This window comes from Pelodiscus sinensis, chromosome 5 (assembly GCF_049634645.1).
Source record: "Pelodiscus sinensis isolate JC-2024 chromosome 5, ASM4963464v1, whole genome shotgun sequence".
In the NCBI taxonomy this organism is placed as follows: domain Eukaryota; kingdom Metazoa; phylum Chordata; order Testudines; family Trionychidae; genus Pelodiscus; species Pelodiscus sinensis.
This window is the reverse complement of record NC_134715.1, coordinates 107,429,377-107,453,543: the sequence shown is the minus strand read 5'-3', so window position 1 is coordinate 107,453,543 and position 24,167 is coordinate 107,429,377. Positions and strand designations below refer to the sequence as shown.

General features: G+C 41.1%; 1 protein-coding gene across 7 annotated transcripts in view; it reads left to right on the top strand.

Moving 5' to 3' along the window:
* CC2D2A (coiled-coil and C2 domain containing 2A) overlaps positions 1 to 24,167 on the top strand; it is a 138,861-nt gene that overhangs the window by 43,103 nt on the left and 71,591 nt on the right. For all 7 annotated transcript variants that reach the window (XM_075930704.1, XM_075930702.1, XM_025178410.2 and 4 more), the window contains 8 exons: positions 2,600 to 2,753; positions 4,161 to 4,297; positions 6,011 to 6,142; positions 7,471 to 7,680; positions 10,266 to 10,372; positions 17,744 to 17,884; positions 18,827 to 18,983; positions 22,988 to 23,229. In XM_075930704.1, the coding sequence (XP_075786819.1) occupies positions 2,600 to 2,753; positions 4,161 to 4,297; positions 6,011 to 6,142; positions 7,471 to 7,680; positions 10,266 to 10,372; positions 17,744 to 17,884; positions 18,827 to 18,983; positions 22,988 to 23,229 (1,280 nt within the window). The remainder of the gene's footprint in view (positions 1 to 2,599; positions 2,754 to 4,160; positions 4,298 to 6,010; positions 6,143 to 7,470; positions 7,681 to 10,265; positions 10,373 to 17,743; positions 17,885 to 18,826; positions 18,984 to 22,987; positions 23,230 to 24,167) is intronic.

Below are 24,167 nucleotides of genomic sequence, written 5' to 3'. Positions count from 1 at the left end.
GCACCCCGCGACAAAGAGCATAAGCGGCTGGACACCTTTGGCGGCAAGGTGTACTCTTCTGCCACCTTCCAATTCAGAATATCAAATTATACAGCCCTCCTGGCTAACTGTGATCATGCCAACTATGCTAAACTACAGGACCTGCTTCAGGACCTTCCTGACATTAAGAGACTGCACCTCCAGTCCATCATTAATTATCTATAGCAAAAAACAGCCCTCTAGGCTGAAATGGATGTAACTTTGACACGGCGGCTAGGGTCACAGCCGCAGCAGTCGTAATGCATGGGGCCTGGTTACACAATCCCCTTCACATCCATTCCCCCTACCCTGTCCCTCTTCTCATGAGAAGACACTTATCAGACCAACACAAGTGGGATATCAATACCGGTATTCTCCTCTCTGTTTTTCGCTAATGGGGTTTCCCAGCTATATACCTTTTTGCAACTCCACTTAATCACAAATGCCACAAGTTCTGCTTCTGTGCAGGACTGGGCAAAAGGTCGGAGGTGGATGCTGTCACCATCCGCTGGGCGGCTCCCCTTCTCTGTGCCTTTCCACCAATCCCTTTTCTTGCCAGAGTGATCAACAAGATCCATTCCGACTAGGCCACAGTAATTCTAATAGTTCCCGCCTGGCCGAGACAACCCTGGTTCCCTTACTTACACTACCTCTTGATAGATCAACCCATTCCTCTCTCCGCGGTGCCGAACCTCTTAACGCAGCACCACAGCAGGACGTGCCATCTGAACATCAAAACTCTGAAACTCATGTGATAGCTTCTCCATGGTTCCAGAGTGAAGAACTTACATGTTCAGACAGGGTCAAACACATCCTACTGAACAGTCGATGGCCCTCCATGAGAAGCACCTGCCAAAACAAATGGATATGTTTTCAGCAATGGTGCACAACATGCAATTTACATCCCAACACTGCCCCTATATATACCATGCTGGAGTATCTCATGGACCTCGGCGACATGGGTCTTTCTATCTGCTCTCTCCGTGTCCTCCTGGTGGTGGTCGCGGTGTTCCATGAACCTGTGGATGACTTCTCTCTCTTTGCGCATCCCATGGTGAAGCAATTTCTCACAGGCCTATGGAAAACACACCCAAACCTGTGCCCCCGGTGCCACCGTGCGACTTGAACGTGGTTCTCAACACCCTCACCAGGCCACCCTTTGAGCCACTAACCATTACATCACCACAGTATCTATCCATGAAGGTGGCTTTTATAGTGGCAATAGCATCAGCAAGACGGGTAGGCGAAATTGCAGCCCTCATGGCTGACCCACCATTCACTACCTTTACCAAGGATAACGTTATACTCAGGCCTCACCCAAAGTCCCTCCCAAAGGTCATATCCGACTTCCACTTAAATGAACCCATTTACCTACCTGCTTATTTTCCTAAACCTCATAACTCCTCCAAGGAGGCCATCTTGCACACGTTACATACAAAACGAGTGATTGCATTCTACCTGGATAGAACTAAGGGAACCAGAAAATCAGATAGACTCTTTGTAGCTTGGTCTGGGTCACATACAGGAACAACCGTCTCAGCACAGTGTCTATCCAAATGGATGCCAGTTGCATACATATAGCTTATGAACTTTGTGGCAAGCAGCCACCACAGATTATCAGGGCTCACGCTCCACGTTCGATGGCCACAACAACAGCCTTCCTAAATAACATACCATTGGTGGACATTTGTAGAGCAGCCACATGGTCCTCCCATCATACTTTCGCACAGCATTGCGCCCTACAGAAAGGGCCAATACCCTCCACATCTCTGGCAGATCCTTCTTTCCTCTTCATAAGTGACTCCAATGCCCACCGCCATCTGGCAAGTACTGCTACTTAGTCACCTGAGTGGAGCACCCGCAGGAACATCACTTGGTGAAGAAGTGGTGCAGTAACGATGGTTCTTCGAGATGTGTGTACCTGTGGGTGCTCCACTACCCTCCTGTCTTCCCCTCTGCTTGAAGTCGTTAGGGGTAGTAAAGGAACACACAGGGCTCGTGCTGCGCGTGCACTCCACAAACAACAGAGACATGAGACGCTGTGTGAGTAGATGCAGTGCGAGGAGCACTGCTCATCAAAAATCTCCGATCAGCGGCACCAGGATGCACTGAGACCTGAGAGGAGCACCCTTGAAGGACTCACATCTTGAAGAACCAACATTACTGCACCGGGTGAGTAACTTCTTCTTATATTGATTTTGATCATTCTAGTGTATGGATTTGTATAATTAGCTATACAAAATACAGTACATCCTTCATAATAACAAACCTTGGATGTAATGAACCTGCTCCCTGGAGCCCCCTGCTGTGGCTGCAGCTGATGGCTTCTCCAGCTCCTACCACAGCCACAGGGTTGAAGTAGCTGTTGCCACATTCACCCCAGTGGGTATCTTTTGCTGAAACAACCCCTGGCTATAAAGAACAAATTGCTTGGCTCCTGAGGGAATTAGAGCAAAGATTTACTAGACAGCATAATTTAAATAAAACACATTTTTGCATGCAAAATTGTGAAATTGATGTTTTCCAGACTAAAAAGTCATACTAAATAAAAGAATTAATAATTTTTACATGTGAAATATAGGATGAAGAGGACTGCCTTGTTAATGATAAAGATTTATTCATTATCAGTCAAATGGCTCCTGATTTTCTAGTAGTAAAACCTGCAGATTACAAAAGCTATTCTGAGCAACTACAGAAAGAAAGAGAATTTTTGTTCATTCCAAGCATTCTAACAGGTATGATATGCATTGTTTAACTGTAATATATCATGATCTAAGCTCCAGTAGCACGTGTTATCTGAGGATCTCTGTGGTACTGTAAGTACAGCCAGAGGAATCAATGCCCAGTACTTGCTGTCTGTCAACTACCAGCCCGGTCTTTGGCTGAGGAAATTTTGAATCACTGAGACCTAAGTTGTCCCATATGATAGGCTTTCATAGAATCAGAGGCGTAGAAGAGACCTTGAGAGGTCATCTAATCCAGTGGCCTGCACTCATGGCAGGAATAAGTATTATGTAAACAATCTCTGACAGGCATTTGTAACTTTCTCTTAAAAATCTACAACAATGGAGATTCTGCAACCTCCTTAGGCATTTATTCCTATGTTCAGTCACCCTGACTGAAAGTCCAACCTAACCCATCTTTGCTGAAGTGGAGGTCCATTGCTTCTTGTCCTATCTTTAGAGGCTAAGAAGAACAATTTTTCCTTCCTCCTTGTAACAAATTTTTATGAACTTGAAAACTTTTATCATGCCCAGTATTCCCTCTAATTTTTCCCACCACTGAACAGAATTAATTTTTCTGTCAAGTGATTACAAAATTTAATTGCAATTAATTACATACGCCTCCTCTTTGAAAAGCTGCAGTGGCGTTTCAATGGGGCAGTGCTCCATGGAGCCCGGGATCAGCTGGTAGAGAGGCAGCTGTGCGGGGTAAAGGAGGCTTCCCAAGAGGGGCTGGAGCGCACTGGTTGCCGGTCCTGCCCCCAGGACTATAGAATAGTCAACTAACCAATAAGAATTCATGAGGTTAATTGACTATTCAAGTAATCGATATTTAACATCCTTAGTTTGTGCCCCAAGGTGCATGAGTCAACTATATGCTATTTTAAGTATCTACAATGAAATCTTTAGGATTAAATATATAGAGCAGCTGTGGCCAACATATGGCTCTTGCCCTCCAAAAGTGTGGCTTGCGAAGCTGCTCCTGCACCCCCTCTAAATGGCCCATCCCCCACTGCTTCCCCCTGGTCCCCGGATTCCCTGTGCTTACTGGGTTGGAGCTGCGGGGTTTTAAAAATGGCGCCCAAGATGGCGGCCGTTTTAAAGGGGCAGCTGTTTTGGCTCTTTTTGTTAAATGGATTGGCCACCCCTGATATAGAGCATATGTAGAATGTTATTATTAATGTCTACTTACAGATCTATCCTTATTTGGAAATAAGAGCTGTTTTATTATATGTATATAAACAATATTAGTTATTGCCATCATCAGGCAAATTTCAGACAATATTTTAATGTATTCCCTTTGCAGCAGCAAAATATCAAGGTAGTTTTTAAAAAGCAATACAAGTCCTTAGAACACTGATCAATTATATCTCCAGCTATAAAATATCTTACATATTTGAATCTTTGTTTGCTATTTAGTTCCTATGTCTCAGAAGGTGCCTGAAAACATGCAGCCACGGTACCTAGAAGATGAGGGTCTTTACATAGGAGAAAGGCCCGTTGTATCACTATCTAATCAAAACATTCTAGAGAACAGAATACTGAGAGAGGAGCAGGTAATTCACCACTGCATTATTACTCGTGTCTATTTCAGGTTGGAAATTTTTTAATGTTACAAACAAGAGTGTTCAAAATTCAGGCCCTTTCCTTGTTGAGTTTATTAATTTTTTATTTTGTTATCCTTCAGGACCCATATATTTTTAAAAACTGGTCTGAGAGCAGTCTCAGAATTTTGGAAAGTTTTTAGTAAAAAAAGTAAGCACTTTTGGGGGGAACTGGCAATAACTCAGTGTTTCAGGCCAGATACCAACCACTTAAACATTATCTTTCTACAGAGAATAAAAATGTGTTTTCTTTGTCTCTAGCAATGTTCTGCTGGTAATAGTGCAATAACAGGTTAAATCAAAATGATCTGAAGAAACTATAGTTAGACACTATGTCCTATCAGATGGAGCACCCGCCTGGCACTCAGAAAACCATGCTTCTATTCTCTGCTCTACTAAAAGCCTGCTGGATGACCTTGAACAAGTCATTTCAGTGCTCTGTGCTTCAGTTTTCAAGCTGTTAGATGTGGTTAATAAACCCTTTTTTATAAAGTACTTTGCTGTTGGCTGGTGAAAATTGTTATGTAAGAGCTGGTTATTGTTATTGTATATTAGAAAATTGACGTAAGCCAAAAGTGAGCAGTATAAAATGACTATTTTAAGATTGGCATAGCATCTTGATTAGAGAGATTAAGAATATAACAGCCATACTGGGTCAGACCAGTGGTCTATCTAGTGCAGGGCTGCAGCCTGTTTGTTTGCGGCCCTCGGATTGATTTGGGTTTACCCAGGGCTCAACACCTGGCTCACGGGTGGGAGCCAAAACAAAAAAGTAGTTAATATAATGGTCTTCTGCTGATATGTGTTTTAGTAGTTAAATTCCTGGACTGTCATTGCTCTTTAAAGGTGCTGTCATATGGGTGGAAATCAAGTAAATACTGCATTTTATTAATATCAGCAGAACTGACTTAAATGGGGCCTGATTGTTGTATAGTCTTGCCTTAATTTTTTTATTTGTCCATTAGTGTGAAATAAGCTATTTGCATATATTTTCATATATTTGCATGTATATGAAACCACACTTAAGTTGCGGCCCTCGGCATGTGCTGTATCATTGTGGCCCCCAGGGCTTCCTAAGTTGAGTAGCCCTGATCTAGTGCATATCCTGTCTTCTGAAAGTGGCGAATGCTTGTTGCGTCAGGTAATTGTTGAATGATACACTTCCAGCTTCTGGCATTCAAAGGCTAGGGACTCCCAGAGCACAAGGTTGGATACCTAACCATCTTGTTGAATAACTATCAATATCCCTATCTTTTAATTTTTTTGTATTTTTAGTGATATAAACAAGATTGCAGTTTGTGTCCTATGCCTTGTCTGTATAAGCATTTTTCTTAACAAGTGCAGGATTGGGAGATTAGGAAAAGTGGACGTATATGCAGGGTTCAGGTGGAATCTTTAGATGTATTTCCTTTTGGGCTAGGATTTATCAATAAACTACAGGATGGTCAGAATTTTATATTTGAATCAGCTAAAATATGCTGGGGATGCCAGTTGCACGTTATTTATGCTTAAATTGTTTTTCTTGTATGCTTGATTAAGGAAAAGGAATTAAAAGCTAAATGTCTCCTGAAATGTGGGATCTTACTTTCTGGAATAATAGTAATTTTGTAAGTCATTCCTGTATAAGTGTTACAAAAAACTGTTGTCTCACTTTATTATTCATAGGGGAAAAGATGGTTTGGAGATGATGGCAAACTCTTAGCATTGCCTAGTCCAATTAAACAATCTTCTACAAGACCTCCAATATTTTCATTGGAGGAAGGCATTGAACCTGAACTTGAAACATTGTATAGAAAGGTAGGCTATCTTTCATATATGTTGTGATTGTGACCATAGTATAGTAAAACCTGTGTTATCTGGCATGCTCAGGGATTAGGGCGTTCCGGTTATCTAAAAATTCCAGTTATCTGAGGGTCCCATCAACATAGGAAAAACCAATAGACAATAATTGTAAAACTCAAGTTTTTAATATTGGTAGTTTTGTAGTGTGAGGCAGTTGGTCTCACATTTCTATATTGAGTTAAAGATGATTAGTACTTCTTAAATAAAAAATTGTTAAGCCAGTCATGGTAAACCTGTGCGCCTGAAGATGTGACAGTATTGTGGCTGGGGGCAATGCCGGTTAACGAAGTTTTTGGGTTAACAGAGTGCCAGATAACAAAGATCAAAAAATCGGTTTTACTGTATTGGTTACTATATATTCAGGAATCCTTAACTATAAAATTGAATGACTATTTCAAGGATCTACCTACAATGGAAGTCTTATATCGTTGTGCCTACACCAGTAAAACCCTCTAAATGTGGTGCATTGATGTAAAAATACGACTTGCACTGTGCTATGCTATACTAGTTCAAGTGTCTTTACATTGGTGCAGAATGTAAAGCCTACGAGTTTGCACAGTGAGGCTGTGTTGGTGTACTACATTTGTGCAAAGAAAAAATAACCTAGTGTAGGCAAATTCAAATAAGCTAATTTCACTTCAATAACTTCTTTCTTAAAATTTTCCTTCCTTTTTTGGAGATACCATGGTACATTAGCATAAAACAAGGCTCCCCCTTTTGTGAGATAAAAGTTCTTACAGCTGCTTCTGCAATAACAGTCTGAAAGTTGCTCATCGGCTAGACTGGTGACAATTACAGATATATAATTTTCCATCAAATCCAATTTCACAGGTCTATTAATGAGCCTGCACTGCAGAAACAGATGAAACACACTTCATTGACGGGGAAGAGTAATCATGTATTAGTATTGTTGCATACTGTTTTACTAATATAATGTTTATCATGTAACTTTTAGTCAAGGATAATTGAAGTTATTGCGTAGGACCTTCAGGTCAGTTTGGTTTGCCCTATCTTCTGTTGATTGATAGATCCCGTTCTGCCTTTTATTATTTTTAATACAGTATAGATGATAGATCTGTTAATGGGTCTGTGGATCTGAATTGTCAGATAAAGGATTTTTTAATTAAACAAAATACATTTTTCCTGTTGTAAAAACTCAGCTCTGATTGCATTATGATTTAGGTGTAGAAAAGTGGGTTATTGCTTATCTCACTGCCATCTTTACAAGCTGTAATGCACTCATCAGAATAATCTCGATACGTTTCACTCTTTCTTCTTTTCAGGCAATAAAACCTATGCATGCCAACCAATATATTATCGGGTCTGGAGATACTCAGGGACAGTTTCAACTGGACATTGATGTTTCTGGGTTAATATTCACCCATCATCCCTGTTTTAGCCGTGAACATGTTCTGGCAGCCAAATTGGCTCAATTGTATGATCAATATCTAGCAAGAAGACAACAAAACCTTACCAAACTCCTTACAGATAAGGTAGTTTCATTGTTTACTCTAGCTTATTGAGATACTCAGTAGTTAGTTTAAGCTTTAAACTGAATTTTAGTCTTAAAAATGTATCAATGTAACTTCTAGCTTTGTGACATGTATATATATCGTTGAAAATAATCCTGTTTTTCTAGAAAGCTTACCCCTTCCCCAAATATTTGTTATTTAACATCAGATCAAATGAATTTCAATTGAAAGCTGATTAGAATATGTCCAACAGGCATAGTGAACATTACTCCATGTTCAGTGCAGAGCTACTTGTTTAAGATTATATATTTAAAGTAGGATCTCAAAAGGGATCTGAGGTACAAGACAGTATAATTGTTATAATAAAAAGAGAATTTACATAACATCCTTCATACAGAATATCAAAAATGTTTTGCAGTGAATGGTAGATAAAAGATATGGCTTTACCAGGTTGTGTCCATTGACTCATACAGGCAGAAAGGGAAAACAGGCATACAGAGCTGGAGAGAGGTAAGTGAAGCTTAGTCTCAGTTGTAGGTGTAAAAGGAATACAGTTATTATTTTTTCTATTGTATTGAAAAGCATTCCTTACATTGACATTTTCAAGGAAAGCAGTCATAAATAAAATGCCAGTTTCTAGTTTTATATCTACTAAATATTCAGATTTTATTTATATATTGTTATATTTCATATATTATCACCAAAAAGTTTGTGTTGTAATAAATAAAGGCATTGTGGTATGAACCATTATTTCAGGCATGAGAATGAGAAATTTAAGATCAATCCTGAGAAACTGAAGGGGCAAAATATGATTTAAGAAAGTTACAATCAACTGAAAATAGGAATTCCTTATCCCATTCTTATTTAATGTTGTAGCTGAAATAATCAAACTGCTGATGCTTACTGTAGGTTTACTTTTCACTCATTGTCAAGGTTAGGGTGAAAGAAAATACCAAAAAGAATTAATTTTTTTGAGAGGAAGAACAGTTTTGTAGTTAAGGCATTAGATGGGGACTCAGATGTAGTTCAGCCTGCCAAAACCTTCCTGAGTGACATCAAGCAAGTTATTTAATCTCACTGTGCCTCAGATTCCTGTCTGTATAATATTGGTAAAAACAATTCCCTATCCTCTATGAGTGTTATGAAGAAAAATTAATGTTTTTTGTGAGGTGCTTATATATCAGCGTGACAGGTGGAAGGTAAGTAAATACTTTTTTGCATTTCTGTTAAGTATATTTTGTTAAATGTGAATCTTATCATAGAATCATAGAGCTGGAAGAGACCTCAGGAGGTCATCAAGTCCAGCCCCCTGCCCAAGACAGGACCAAGCCCAACTAAATCAACCCAGCCAGGGCTTTGTCAAGCTGAGACTTATACACCTCTAGGGATGGAGATTCCACCACCTCCCTAGGTAACCCATTCCAGTGCTTCACCACCCTCCTAGTGAAATAGTCTTTCCTAATATCCAACCTAGACCTCTCCCATTGTAACTTGAGGCCATTGCTCCTTGTTCTGCCATCCATCACTACTGTGAACTGCCTTTCTCCATCCTCTTTGGAACCTCCCTTCAGAAAGTTAAACGCTGCTATCAAATCCCCCCTCACTCTTCTCTTCTGCAGACTAAACAAACCCAAATCCCTCAGCCTCTCCTCATAGGTCATATGCTCCAGCCCCCTCATCATTTTGGTTGTTCATTTTGGTTGACCCTCTCCAATGTATCCACATCCTTCCTGTAGTTGGGGGCCCAGAACTGGACGCAATACTCCAGATGTGGCCTCACCAGAACTGAATAAAGGGGAATAATCACTGGATTCTGGATTCTCTGGATCTGCTGGCAATGCTCCTCTTAATGCAACCTAATATGCCATTAGCCTTCTTGGCTACAAGGGCACACCATTGACTCATATCCAGCTTCTCATCCACTGTAATCCCCAGGGCCTTTTCTGCAGAACTGCTACTTAGCCATTCAGTCCCCAGCTTGACAATGCTTGGGATTCTTCCGTCCCAAGTGCAGGACTCTACGCTTGTCCTTGTTGAACCTCCTCAGAGTTCTTTTGGCCCAATCCTCCAGTTTGTCTAGGTCACTCTGGACCCTATCCCTGCCCTCTAGCATATCTACTTCTCCCCCCTAGCTTAGTGTCATCTGCAAACTTGAACAGATTTTTCATACAGTGTGTTTAATTACCATGTTGATATATTTAGCCTTTCTATTTATAGAGCAGTCTTTGCTATCAGATCATTTTGTCCATCCAGGTGATGTAATATAGACAAAATGTTTACAAGCAGTTATATGAGTGATCCTTTTTTGTATTTGATTGTTTCAAGTTCACTCCATTATCATGACTATGTAATCATGAGTACTGGTCTGTGAGGTTTCTGTAGTTTTTATTTTCACTCATGAATCTCTGAAATTATCATTTTGAGGAGATACAAAGTGGATACAGAAACTACATCCTTAATTTGTTTCCACTTACCTTGTTGGAGTAACAGTTTTCTATCATATGACTAACTGATTCATTTAAGATTGAATGGTGTGCAGTACAGGGTCGTCCATAAATTTGGAAACCATCTACAAATTGTTGGTTTGTTTTTGTTTTTTGTTTAAGCTACATGCTCTGAGGAATGCTGTACAGAATAGTTTGGATATCAGTGGAATCAATGTCCCTACCCTTGTAGCACGACAGAGATTAACTGAATATAAATTTGAAATAAGGTAGGTAAAGATTTATTAGATCCTTTTTTCATAATTTTGTTCCTTTTTTAATTTCTGAATGTGTACAGATCTATAACCCATGCCAAAGTTGAGATTTTTATGGTGAAATATTAATGCCTATGAAATAAACAGCCCAGGGTGCTAATAAAGAAATATGCATACAAAATCAGATTGTGAGGTATTTCACATTACATTCCAAAAATCATTTTTATTTTATGATTTTTTCTGATTGAATAACCAGAAATTTGTATACAGCATTGAAGTGTCATATACATATAACATGATTTATAAATATATATCAACTTTTAAAATTATTCAGATTTAATATACATAATGTTTGTGCCCTTCTTCCTAGCATTCCATTGCCTTATTGAAAATAGTAGTTCTGGAAACCTGAGCAATGAAATGATTGTTCTGCTGTTTTTTTCTCTGTTAACTTTATTGTGCTCTTATAAAAAATTAATAGTCACAAACAGACACCATCATTGTTAGCTACACTACACCTATGCAGTATGGAGAATTCAAATTTCTTCCACTTGTGGAGAACCTTAGTTTATGGTAGTAAGGGTGAAATGGCTCCATTGCAGTCAGTGAGGGTGTCTAGACTGCAGCCCTCTGTTGGCAGAGGGATGCAGATTAGGCAGGTCGATATTGCAAATGAGGTAGGGATTTAAATATCCTGTGCCTAATTTGCATACAAATGGCTGCCCCGTTTTACCGACTCAGCACTTTGTCGGCAAAAAGCGGCCATCTAGAGGAGATCTGTCGAGAAAGAAAGCCTTTTTTAACAGAACCCTTATGCCTCCTGAAAGGAGGTTTACAGGATCTATTGAAAAAGGCTTTCTTTCTCGACAGATCCCCCCTCTAGACTGCCGCTTTTTGCAGACAAAGTGCTGAGTTGGCAAAACGCAGCGGCCATTTGTATGCAAATTAGGCACGGGATATTTAAAACCCTGCCTCATTTGCAATGTCGATTTGCCTTATTTGCATCCCTCTGCCGACAGAGGGATGCAGTCTAGACATGCCCTGGGAGTTTTACTCTAAGGATTTTTCTTCCTGGTAGGCTGACTACTAGAAAGCAATTTAGTTACAAACATGATCAAATCTGATTTCAGCCAATAGAGACCTGTGTTAAATGTAGTCAGTACTTTGTCAATCATGTGACATTTCTAAGAGCCTAAACTTGAGTCAGAGACCAGTTTGTACTAGATCATACAGGCCTCAGACATAAGCTAAACTACATACATTCTTGTAATACTGTCTTAATTGCCTTTGTGTTGAATTTGGTAAAGTATGAGGGAAACATTTACTGCTGTCTCTAGTGGTCAGCTGGTAAAAAGAAACTAAGTGTACAGGCCTGTTATTTTATTATTTTTCATGTGTACTAAACGTATTTTTTTCTTTAAATTACACATTGTGGACTTGGGTTAATATTAGATGTAATTGGTTTCAGTCTCCAATTTATTACAAGCAACATTTACATAATTTTTATTTAGCTAGTGATAATACAAAGTTAAATTGTACTTTTATTTTCTTGTTGCAAAGGCTGATTTGTAAAACATGTTAGTCAAAGCTGTGAATGTTTTACTGCTCCTAAAGGAACAATGTATTTATGGAAAAAGTTTTGGAACACTTTTGGCTTTCTGACAGAATTGTCAACATCTGAGCAGTATCTGTCATCAGTTGGGAACAGCTGTTATTCTCTCCTGTGTGGCCTAATTGTGGCAGGTTCGATATTAAGTCAATTCAAAAGAGAGATTTTATCTTACATAGCTAGAGCCATTGCTAAGTGAAGGCCCCTTTTGGCACTCCAGTCTCAGGTAGAATTCATGGGCCGTAAGAATTTGTATACATTTTTGTTTTTGAATCAGTGGGACTCCGCTGATATCAGAGCCTGTCTGTGTGTCGCTAGTAGCAGGATCAAATTTTAAGATCTGATCTAGCATAAAAGTGCACACCTCTACCCAGACAGAATCCTATTGAAGTATAAGAGCTGCATCCAGGCACAAGGGTGCACTTGCATGCAGTGAATTGCAAGAGTAATCCTTAGTTTCTATTCTGCAGGTAGAAAAAATGCCTGCTTACTATGAAGGAAACCCCTAAATTATCAGCATAATTGTGTAATCTTTGGGTCTACTTTAGATGCTAAAATCTCTTAAATTATACTCCTTTAATTAAAATATTTAACTCTGAGTTTGAATTACCTAATGCTTAGCTCACAATAAAGATTCATAGGATTTCTGAACCTATTCAATACATTAACAAAAGTAGAGTGAGTACCATAGTTACCATTAAATAATTAACATTTTCCCAACAGTTGCAATATTATTATAAGAGAGATTCTGATATTTCCCTCCACTTATAATTAGACTTAATGATGGTATTCTCAATATCAGTGTTGGTAAGTGTAGAATTGTAATGGTGATTGCTGTGCTAGTGGTTGGAGCTCAGATTACAGCTAGGAATCAGAATTGTTCTGGATTAAAATTGATTTCCATTTGGAATACTCAATAATTGAGACTTTTGTGGAAAAGTCACTTGACCTCTCTCCCAGTCATCCTGGCTGTAAAACTGGATGAAGTAATAGTTTCAGTAACACACTGGACTTTATATACTATGAACAAATATGTTTCAGATCTAATTTGTATTTGTGTCTTTTGTGGAAAATCAAGGCTATGTCTAGATTGCAGGCCTCTTTTGGAAGAAGCTTTTCCAGAAAGAGAGTGTCCACACAGCAAAAATGCATTGAAAAAGCGATCTGCTTTTTCAAAAGATAGCATACACATTGATTGGATGCTATCTCGTGTTTAAGCTTTGATTACTATGGGCAGAGTGGCCACTAGGGCACCTGTGCTTTTTCCTGGAGGCCTCCTCTTTTGAAAAGAACCCTTTTCCCCATCCAACCCTTTCGGAAAAGGGCTGTTTCTTCGTAGAAAGAGATTTACCGCTATCGGAAAAAAACCCTGTGTTCTTTCAACTTTGTCAAAAGAACACAATTGCAGTGTGGACATAAGCATAGTTTTTCCAGAAAAACGGCTGTTTTTCTTGAAAAAACTCTACAGTGTAGACATACCTCAAATATTCAGGAAGGCATTTTTAAATAACTCTTTTTAGTCCCTATGCATTATTTCCAATGACAGAGTCATTTCAAATACTGGTCCTCAGTAACCACAGAAATGAGATAAATTAACTGATTCATGAATTCCACTTTAACCCTTGGATATTGGTCCTTATTTGGACACATGCTGCTTCAGTGGTATGCTTCCTTGCTTTATTAGAAAAAAGACTTCCTTCTAGGGCATGTCAACACAGCAGGGCAAAAGTCAAATTAAGCTATGCAACTCTGGCTATGTCAATTGCACAGCTAAAGTTGAAATAGCTTACTTCGGCTTTTGGCGTTGTCTACACAGCAGAAGTCAAAGGAAGAACACTCTTCCTTCGACTTCCCTTATTCCTTGTGAAATGAGGGTTACAGGAGTCAGAGTAAGAAGTCCTCTAGCTTGCCATTATTTTGGAAGAATGGCTTGCTGTGTAGACGTGCTCTTTGTTATTTGAGAATAATGTCTGTCATTCCGAACACTGCTCTGTAGACGTAGCCTTACAGATTTGAAAAATGCATTGTTCCTTTCTGGACCAAGGAAGCTAATTGATTGCCGAAATGCTATCAGTTAAACTCTAAGAACCTTTGCATTTTGGCTGATGTCAGTAGATTCTGAATATGTTTTTGTTAGTTTCTCATAAGTTGCTGTCACTGCAGACCATATAAGATCATAGGGCTAAAAAGTATAGTTTTGTGCTGCAGTGTCACAGGGCTACTCTACTTTTTTAAAGTGCTGAATCATATTTAGCTTTACATCCATATCAAGCTTTACACCCATATCAAGAGAGTAATGCAAAGACTCTGATTGGATTAAAATTAAGCATTTTTATTGAATCATCTTTATAACAAATATTTTATTAGTTGTTAGTACTGAGGTCCAAATATTTGACGATATTATTGAAATGAAACTTAAGAGTACATCTATACAACAAAGAGCCCCAGTGGTAGTAAGTTTGAGAGCTAGGGCCAACTGACTCAAGCTCTCGGGGCTCAAGCTATTTGACCTCAAAATAGCTATGTAGAAATTTCCACCTGGGCATATTAACACTAAGGATCAGCATTCCCTCTAAGCTTCATGTCTGCGTACTAAAAATTTTAGGTCCACCCATGTCATTTTAATCGCCGCACAGCAGCACTCATCACTCACCTTCCTGCTGGAACCGAAGGTGAGTAGTGGTGGCAGAAGCAGTAGCATTAGCAAGTGGCCTGGTGGGTTTCTGGCAGTGGACAGCTGCCCTTTTGCTCTGCCTGAAGTCGGGACGCAAGAGGTGGTGCTGTTCCGGTGAGGCTGCCCCAGCTGGAACGGGCCTCCTGTGGCTGCTGCTTTACTTCAGCTGAAGCTGGGGCTGCCCATGGGGTGCTGTTGTTAGTACTGAGTCCCATGGGGACCGGGACCATGGTACTAAAAATAGTACTGTGCATGGCCTCTGCTCCAGCCCTGGCACTCAGTCCCACCCCGGGAGCAGCTGGGACCAGGACTACAGGAGCTTCCAGGGCCGGGACTGTGATACTAAAAATAGCACCGCAGCTCTAGCTCTTGCAAAACCGCTTTCCACGTTGAAGGTAGGGATGTGAATGACTAGTCGATTATCTGATAAGTTATCAGATAGTTGACACACTCATCGATTAGTCACTTTCCCCCACTTGCTGCCTCTAGGGAGAGGAGGGGGTGCTTCAAAGTGGCAGCGCTGCATGGAGCCCGGAGTCTGCTGCTTTGAAATGCCACATGCAGCCCGGGGTTAGCTGGGAGTCCCCCACTGACATTGGGCTCCATGCGGTGTTGCCACTTTGAAACGGCTCATGGAGCCTGACATTGGACTCCCTTTGGTGTTTCAAAGTGGCAGCACTTCATGGCGCCTGAGCTCCATGCGGTGCTGCCACTTTGAAATGTCATGGGGAGCATGGGGCCAGAAGGGGACTGCTTAAGTCCTTTGTTGGCCCTGTGCACTTTTGCATATGAAGTTTAGCAGCAGCCCTGGGCTATTACTACACTTCAAAGGTGAAGGTGCCCTTATCAACTAATTGAATAGTCGATGCGAATTGCATCAACTATTTGATTAGCCCATTAATCTAAATTTAACATCCCTAGTCGAAGGTAGAAAGTTAGGAGGGTAGGGGGAGAACTCAGGGGAAGGTGATGGTGAGGAGAGGAAGGGGCTTGTGCTAAGGGTAGAGGAGGAGGCCAGGGCAGGAGTAGAAAGGGGCAGGCACCAATGGCTAGGGTGGAGGAGAGTCAACTGCCAGGGGTCCAAGAGGAGGAAATTAGGAAAAGGGCAGGAGGGTGAAGGGGAAGGAAGGTGTCAATGGGGTACAAAAAGGGAGGGGACGAGGTGATGCTAGGAGAGAGGACGGACAATAGGAACAAGAGGGAGGAAGAGGAGGAGTGAGTGCTGGGAGAAGAGGGGTTGAAAGGAAGGGTGGGCATGAGGAAGGCAGGGGATGGAGCAAGTCATGTGTGAGGGCCCAAAGGGGTATGAGGAGAACTGGGTCAGAGTGTGGCGAGGGGGTGGGCACCAGGGGCAAGGAGGGCAGGGGCAGTGAGGGAAAAGGGAGGCACCAGGAAGGTGCAGAGATAAGGAAAGGTGCAGGTGCCAGGCGATTGTGAGGCTGATGCAGAAGGGAAGACACATGGAGGGGAGGGACGGGCACCAGCGGACAGAAGAGAGCCAGGGAAGGTGGGTAGAGGGGGGTGTTAGGAGAGGAGATGGGGAGGGGCAGCTACAGATGATCAGAGTGGGGCTAGAGGAGGAGTGGGCATGGGGGAAGAGAAGGGCAGGTGCAGGGATCAAGGAGGATGGGGGGGCAGATCTCTGAAGGGTGTGAGAAGGGCAGGAGCCAGGACAGCAGAGGAGGGTGAGTGGTGGGGGACCGCAGCAAGCACCAGGGGAGCAGATGGGATGAGGGGAGCAGAAGAGAGGAGACAGGCCACAGAAGGAAAAGGGAAAGATATTTCTTAGTAACTTGGGTGCCACAGTAGCACACATCCAAACAAGCACACATGACCTCAATACTGATGCAAAAGACCAAACTCACTCCACACATGAGAGGAAAATCTTTGAGGGAACACTGCTAGAATGTAAGAGTTTAACTGGTTAACTGATAAGTGGTTGCTTATTGGTTACCGTTAATGGTTAAACTCTCCATGAAGCTGTGGGCAGCACTGCGGCTTAACCGTGTAACCAATACATTTTTATCGGTTACACAGTTAATATTTTTATTCATTTAGTACATCCCTAGTTAGCACATGCATTTAAAACTATATAAGTTACACAGGAATCAACCCCAAAGAAATCTAGGAGAAGGAGCAAAACAAACACTGTAATGAACTTAACTACAAAGGAAGCTACATTTTGGTTGTTGGCTGGAAACATGCCATAGACTTCTGGCAAAGTAAGATGAGTATCACTGAAGTGTGGTAAGCCTCTATAATCAGCAGTTCCAGTTGCAGTGATCTCATGTGCCCTATTAGTAAATTGATGGGTCTCCTGTGTAAGACATTGACTCATACTGTCCAGCACAGGTTGTGAAGCATGGGTGTATTGGAAGGCCTATATTGAATCTCTATAAAAAGGTAAAAGCAAAGTTAGTACAAATAATAGATATAAGCTACTGAATATCCAGTTGTTAACAGAGAGGCTGTTTAAGTACTGTATAGGTTATATTTTAAAAAAAGACAATTGTTATGGCCAAAGCAGTACTGAGAAAAAGTTATGTGCATCCTAAATAGTCATATATATAGAAAAAGTTTAGTGTGGTCTTCAAGGAGAACATAAGCGTATATGCAAGTTCTTAAGAAAAAGCAATACCAAATGCAATGGAAGACAAAAATGGTTCCAAAAGTCAAATATCCTTTCCAAGTCAAAAGTTGTTAATTGTGTTAGTGTTTTGAATCCTCCAGGGCCATAATTTGATTTACATTACTTCATAGCAGAAGAATAATTTTCCTGGGTTGCTGTTTACACACACTGACTTTAAAATGTTTTTAATAATGTATGGCTTTAATAAGTCTTTTATAAGAGATTGAGAGTTCAAGAGAATTAACTGTAATTAAAGTCACATTGTCCAGAAATAAACAGAAAAGAATACAGAGCTTTAAAGAAAGCCACATCCTATCATCTTCAAGTTTGAATTTGTTATACACTATCTTGGATTGTAATGAAGTCAACCAGATTGAAAACCACTCCATGTGATTTTTTTGGTATTATAAGTTCTTGCTGTCTTGTTCCATCTAGTTATGTAAGTAATGTTTGTACATACATATATATTTATAGGAAAACCAGAAGACTTCGTGATGCAGAACAAGAAAAAGATCGAACATTGCTGAAAACTATTATAAAAGTTTGGAAGGAAATTAAATCCCTGCGTGACTTTCAGAAGTTTACTAACACACCCATCAAGCTTTATTTGAGAAAGTATGTTTTAATAACATTGTTGTTACTTCATGTGCCTGCAATGGATTTTATTGCCATATTTGAGAGTTCACAAAATGGCACAATGATAACTTTTAGGTGATACCAGAACCTGCTACTCTTTTTTTAAACAATAAGGGTACGTCTAGACTACATGCCTCTGTCGCCAGAGGCATGCAGATTAGGCTACCAGGCATAGGAAAATGAAGCGGCGATTTAAATAATCGCCGCTTCATTTAAATTTACATGGCTGCCGCGCTGAGCCGACAAACAGCTGATTATTTAAATCGCCGCTTCATTTTCCTATGCCTGGTAGCCTAATCTGCATGCCTCTGGCGACAGAGGTATGTAGTCTAGACATACCCTAAATAATTATAATAACTGAGAGAAATTGCTAGAGGATGATGTCCCAAGTTCGTTATGGGTAGTTATGATCAGCATCTCTCACAAATCTTAAAACTAACCTTCTCCCTCATGCCATTTTGAAGTCTTATAACTAAATATTAGATATAAGTTGTTCTTCTTAGAATATCTCACACATTTTATGCTCTCATGTAATTAGCTCTGAATTCATTATAATGTGCATGACAAAGGAAAAAGAATAGCTAAAAATTGTCGTAAGGAATAATTTGTATGTCCATGTATTATTTGTACTATTATTTATTAGTATTATTGTAGCAACTAGGAACCCTTAATATAATCCAGGACACTGTAGGATTTGTTACTTTGTAATAAGACATTTATTAGAATTCCAAAGACCTACTTTGTGTTTAGAGCTTTAGAAATGTTGAAAAAGATAACTTAGTAATAATGCTGTATTCTATATGCTGAAAAAAGCATGTTATATGTGAATGCATTTATCAACAAAATACATTTTTGCTGTAATGCAAAGGACCAACAATAGTGTACCAATATATTTGTAAATTATAATTAATTGTTTTGAAGGGAAGAGGTTGACCAGAGATCAGATAAAAAAAATTATGAAGCAGAAATTGAGGCTGAAATAAATGAGCTATTAGAAGAATATATGGAAGAGTATGAAAAAAAAAAGGAAGAATACAAAACTGAGCTACAAGAGTGGAAATCCTGGAAAAAGGCACAGGTTTGTGTAAACCGCAGAACCTATTAATTATAAAAAATTGTTTTTATGGTAGAAATATCTTAAAGATCAGTATAGCTGTTAAAAATTGTAGTGGAGTTCAGTTGGGTAAATTATGTTTAGGACTGTTACTAAATTAACATATATTAAATAAATATATTTAATGGTATTTAAGTGCAATCGATGTAGCGAAGTAGAACAAGATACAGCTATGTGCTCGTGGCTGCGGGTCTCTGGACTCCTGGCAGAAGTCCAGATTACTTCACTGGGTCCTGAACAATGGTGGAGGTGAGATATTCTATCCAGTTCTGTGCTGTTGTCACCCTCCCTTCCCCATAGTCTGTCACTCTTCAGGGAAACTTCTTATGAGCAACTCCTACTACAGATGATGCAATTGCTCCTCATCTTGGAGGCAATAGAGGGAGTTCCTCAGGAATTCAGGAGCAGGGAATTCTATTCCTGATATTTCCTTTTGCCCAAGGCAAAGGGTGGACACAGGTCCATGCGGGATCTGCAAAACCTCAGTGTTCAGAAGAAGGTTGAAGATTCATGTAATCTCCCTAGCCACCAGGTTACCTTCCATGTATCCAGGGAAATGGTACACTTCTCTCAACTTAAAGAATGCCTACTGCCATATATTGATCATTGCAGTTCACTGGAAGTTCCTGAGATTTGTAGTCAGCAGCCTGCACTATCAATTCAGTGCTACCATTCGGGGTCTCAACAACTCCACACATATTCATAGGCATAGGTCTTCCTGAACAACTGATTCCTCAAGAGCAATTCCTGAGAATCAGAACTGGAGCATGTGGCACTGGCATGAGCCAGTTTCAGCATGCTAGGACTCATTCTGAATATACCTAAGTCTGCACTGATCCTGACATAAGAAACAGAGTTCATTGGAGCTTCCACACAGGCAAGAACATCCTTGCCTGAAACCCAGTTCCAAACCATCAAAGGCCTCATAAACAGCCTCCCACAGTTCCTAGCCATCACGGCAAGGAATTATATTAAGCTTCTGGGGCATGTGGTGGCCTGCACCTACATCATGCAGCACTCCAGACCTAGCTGAGACTCTCTAGACAGACTGGTTACCCTCCCTCCTGCAATTCTCAAGTCCCTCAGCATGTAGCTGCAACTAGAGGTGGTCTGTGTAGGCGTGCCCTTTGCCAAGCCTCCACCCTCGCTGTCCATGGTCACAGATGCATCGGAGATGGGCTGGAGAGCACATCTGGGCAGCATAAGGACTCAAGGCCTGTGGTCAGAGTCAGAACTGTTGCTGCCCATCAGTGTCAGAGTGCTGAGAGTGGTTTGCCTAGCTTGCCAGACATTCCAGCCCCAATTACAGGGCATGTGTGTCTCAATACTGATAGACACCACCACAGTGATATTCTGTACAAACAGAGTGGTGCTCTGTGGTGCAAGAGTGCAGGCCTCCTCTGCTGCATTCCTCACACAAGTCCCTATCTATCACATATGTAGGGCAGCAATGTTGTCTTCAGACCTTCACGTTGCATTATGCCATCACTCAACATGAGAGAGATGATGCAGCCTTTGGCAGAGCAGTTCTGCTATCAGCTACGTGGTGAACTTCAACCCCCTCCATTGAAACAGCCAGGGAGTCATCTATTGGAATGGACATGACTGGAAGAAAAAATGGTTATGTACCTCTCATAACTGTTGTACAAAATACATTACTCCTGTCCATTCTAAAGCCCACCAGCCCTCCCCTCTGTTGGAGCAGTCTGCAAAAAGGAATTGAGCAAATGGTGTAATGGTAGTTCGAATTAGAGAGCCTAATTCGAACTACCTACTCCATGCCGCGTGTAGCCACGGGCACGGAGTCCGCACTAACGGGGAGTTAAAAATGGCGGCGCCCAGCAAGATGCAAATGAAGCCCGGGATATTTAAATCCCGGGCTTCATTTGCAACTTCGAATGCCTACATTAGCCACCCTAGCTCGAACTAGGGTGGCAGTGTAGACATACCCTGAGTCTCTTGCTATAAGACATATTTTCTAATACTTTCTGAACCATCTACAATTTATTAAATTCATCTTGAATTGGGGACACTAGAACTAGGCACAGTATTCTAGCACCCATCCCAAACACAGAGGCAAAGCAATCTCTATACCAACTCCAGCTGAATTTAGGGGGAGGGATAGCTCAGTGGTTTGAGCATTGGCCTGTTAAACCCAGGGTTGTGAGTTCAGTCTTTGAGGAGGCCATTTGGGGCAAAAATTTGTCAGGGATGGTACTTAGTCCTGCTCTGAAGGCAGGAGACTGGACTTGATCCCTTCCAGTTCTAGGAAATAGGCAATCTCCATTATTTTAATTTAGATTCCCCTGTTCATGCATCCAAGGATTGCATTAGCGCCTTTGGACACAGCATTGCACTGGCAGCTCATGTTCAACTAATTATACACCATGACCATCTTTTTCAGAGTATTGCTTCCCAGAATAAGTTCCCCCATATTGTAAATCTGAATGCTTCTCATAGCAGCAAGAACACTGGAGCACCGGGGAAGTCAGTAAGACCAAATTTGAAATATGATAATTGCACTTATTAGTAGAGGAGAGAAAAGAAATGAAGACCAGCTCATTGTATACATGATATCTTACAATAGTAATCACTTTTAAAATAGAAAAAATTGCTGACATAATGGCTTAGTGAAAATACAGCTGCTCTGTGGGAGATCTGGATTTTGTTTTTTGCATTTTGGCTTATTGGGGACCAGAAGAATTACAGTAATAATTAAAACGGTCTTTACCTAGTCAGTTAAAGAGCCCCGTATGATTCTGGGAATGGCTGTCAACCCTAACAAAAGCCAAACTTAGTAGCTGAGGCAAAAGGGAAAACTGAAAGTCTCACAATAACCATTCAGGAAAATTCAAAATTTGTAAGTGTATTCTTTGAAATTGCCAAGCTAACCCTTTTTATCTATATGAAAACTACTAGCCACATAATAAATGAAGTAGAACCCAAGAATGGGAGAACTTTACTCTTCATTATTCTTAAAGCTTTACATTATTTTCAACTAACCATTTGTTCCATATGAGTAAGGAAAGTAAAAGGCTGTGTCTACACTGGACCCCTTTTCCGGAAAAGGGATGCAGATGAGACAAGTCGGAATTGCAAATGAAGCGGGGGATTTAAATATCTCCCGCTTCATTTGTATAAACATGTCTGCCGCTTTTTTCCGGCTCGGGGCTTTGCCGGAAAAAAGCGCCAGTCTAGACGGGGATCTTTCGGAAAATAAAGCCTTTTCCGAAAGGTCCCTTATTCCTCTTAAAATCAGGAATAAGGGACCTTTCAGAAAAGGCTTTATTTTCCGAAAGATCCCCGTCTAGACAGGCGCTTTTTTCCGGCAAAGCTCCAAGCCGGAAAAAAGCGGCAGCCATGTTTATACAAATGAAGCAGGGGTTATTTAAATCCCCCGCTTCATTTGCAATTCCAACTTGTCTCATCTGCATCCCTTTTCTGGAAAAAGGGTGCAGTGTAGACACAGCCAAATAGCAGTAACTAAACATAGTGCAGTGGTCCCCAACGCGGTGCCTGCGGGCGCCATGGCGCCTGCCGGAGCGTTTATGTGCTCCCGCCGAAACATCTGGATTGGCCCCCCCTGGCGCGTGGCACATGTGTGATGCTGGCCCTGGGCTCGGCGCGTGGGTGGCCGCTGCCCCGGGCACGCGGCACATGCGCAGTGCCAGCCCAGAGCACCTAGACGGCCTCTGCCCTGGGCTCACAGCACATGTGTGGTGCCGGCCCTGGGCTCAGGGCACATGGGCGGCCCCCACCCTCGGGCGCGTGGTGCATGCGTGGTCCCCACCCCCGGAAGCGTGGCGCGTGAGCGGCCCTGCTCCGGATGCCCGCCATGTGAGTGGCCCCACCCCAGGGCGCCCGGCAGCCATGAAAGGTTGGGGACCACTGACAGTGTATAGTTTGATCAAAACAATTGCAAGTAGAACACTTTCGAGGAAAACCTCTGTGGTTTTTTTTATATACAGAAAACCAAGAAGAAAATGAAAATAAAACAAAGTCAAGACCAAGAGGAAGAAGAAGCGACGGAGGAGTCAGAGTATGGCGAGGAACCAGTAAAACCCATCCTTCCTAAAATGGCTGATAGACTGGAGGTAGAGCAGCAAGTTAGAGAAAAAGCCCTCAACATAAGGAGGAAACCTGGAGAACCTGTTTTAATTCCTGAGTTGAGCCTGACAGGAAGCATAACGCCAAATGATTTGTGTCCTAGGTAAGATTGCTCTGAGATATTTATGATTCTGTCCATATAATTTTGTCATTTATTATTTTAGGTAGATGAGAGAACATATTTTTTGGATCAATTTCTTTTGGAGGAAGGGCAAACTTTCATGCTTCACAAAGCTCTTCCTCAGGGAGAAACTTGAACGCTTGTCTCTTTCACGAGCAGAAGTTGGCCCAATAAAAAAATTTCCTCATATACCTTGTGTCTCTGTCATATTCTGCGGCTGAAATACTGCAAAGTACTTATTATTCCATTGTTTTCAAACTAAAAATATAACAATATTGAGATTATTTATTTTGAAATACATTTTGAACACCCTGTTTAGCCCAGCTCTTGCAAAGTACAGAATATTCTTTCTAAAGTTGATATAATTAAGTCCCTTATAGGTCATATTTAAGATCCTGTGTATATTTTAATATTGGGCAATATCCTGCTGGAAGTGGAAGGAAGTCCATGCAGTGGAAGAATTACAGTACCTTGTCCCTAGAAAGAATAGGTGTAAAGTGGAGAGGCCATTCTCTCAACTTTGGCAGCCCTTTATGTGTCATGGAGTCAATCTCTGTGACACCTCCCTATGAGAGGGAGGATGAGTATCTATAGATGCACTGAGGGAGTGTCAAAGAAAGGTGGTGGGTCCAGTGGATCTGTAAACTGCACAGATCCATAGGCCATGAATTCTTTAGAGAGGGAAAGACAGTGGGCCATGATCACCTGAATAACTATGACCACTGTAATACCTGTGGCCTAGGTGCACATGTGAAAAATTTCACACCTGCTCCACTCAAACCATATACGAAGCCCCTTTGTCTCAGACTGTTGGCAAAATATTTAGGGACAGAATCATTTTTACAATCCAGGCTGCTACACCATTTCCAGCTATGGCACTGTCAGCAGTGCTGGCTATGGAGCTGTAACTCATGGAATGT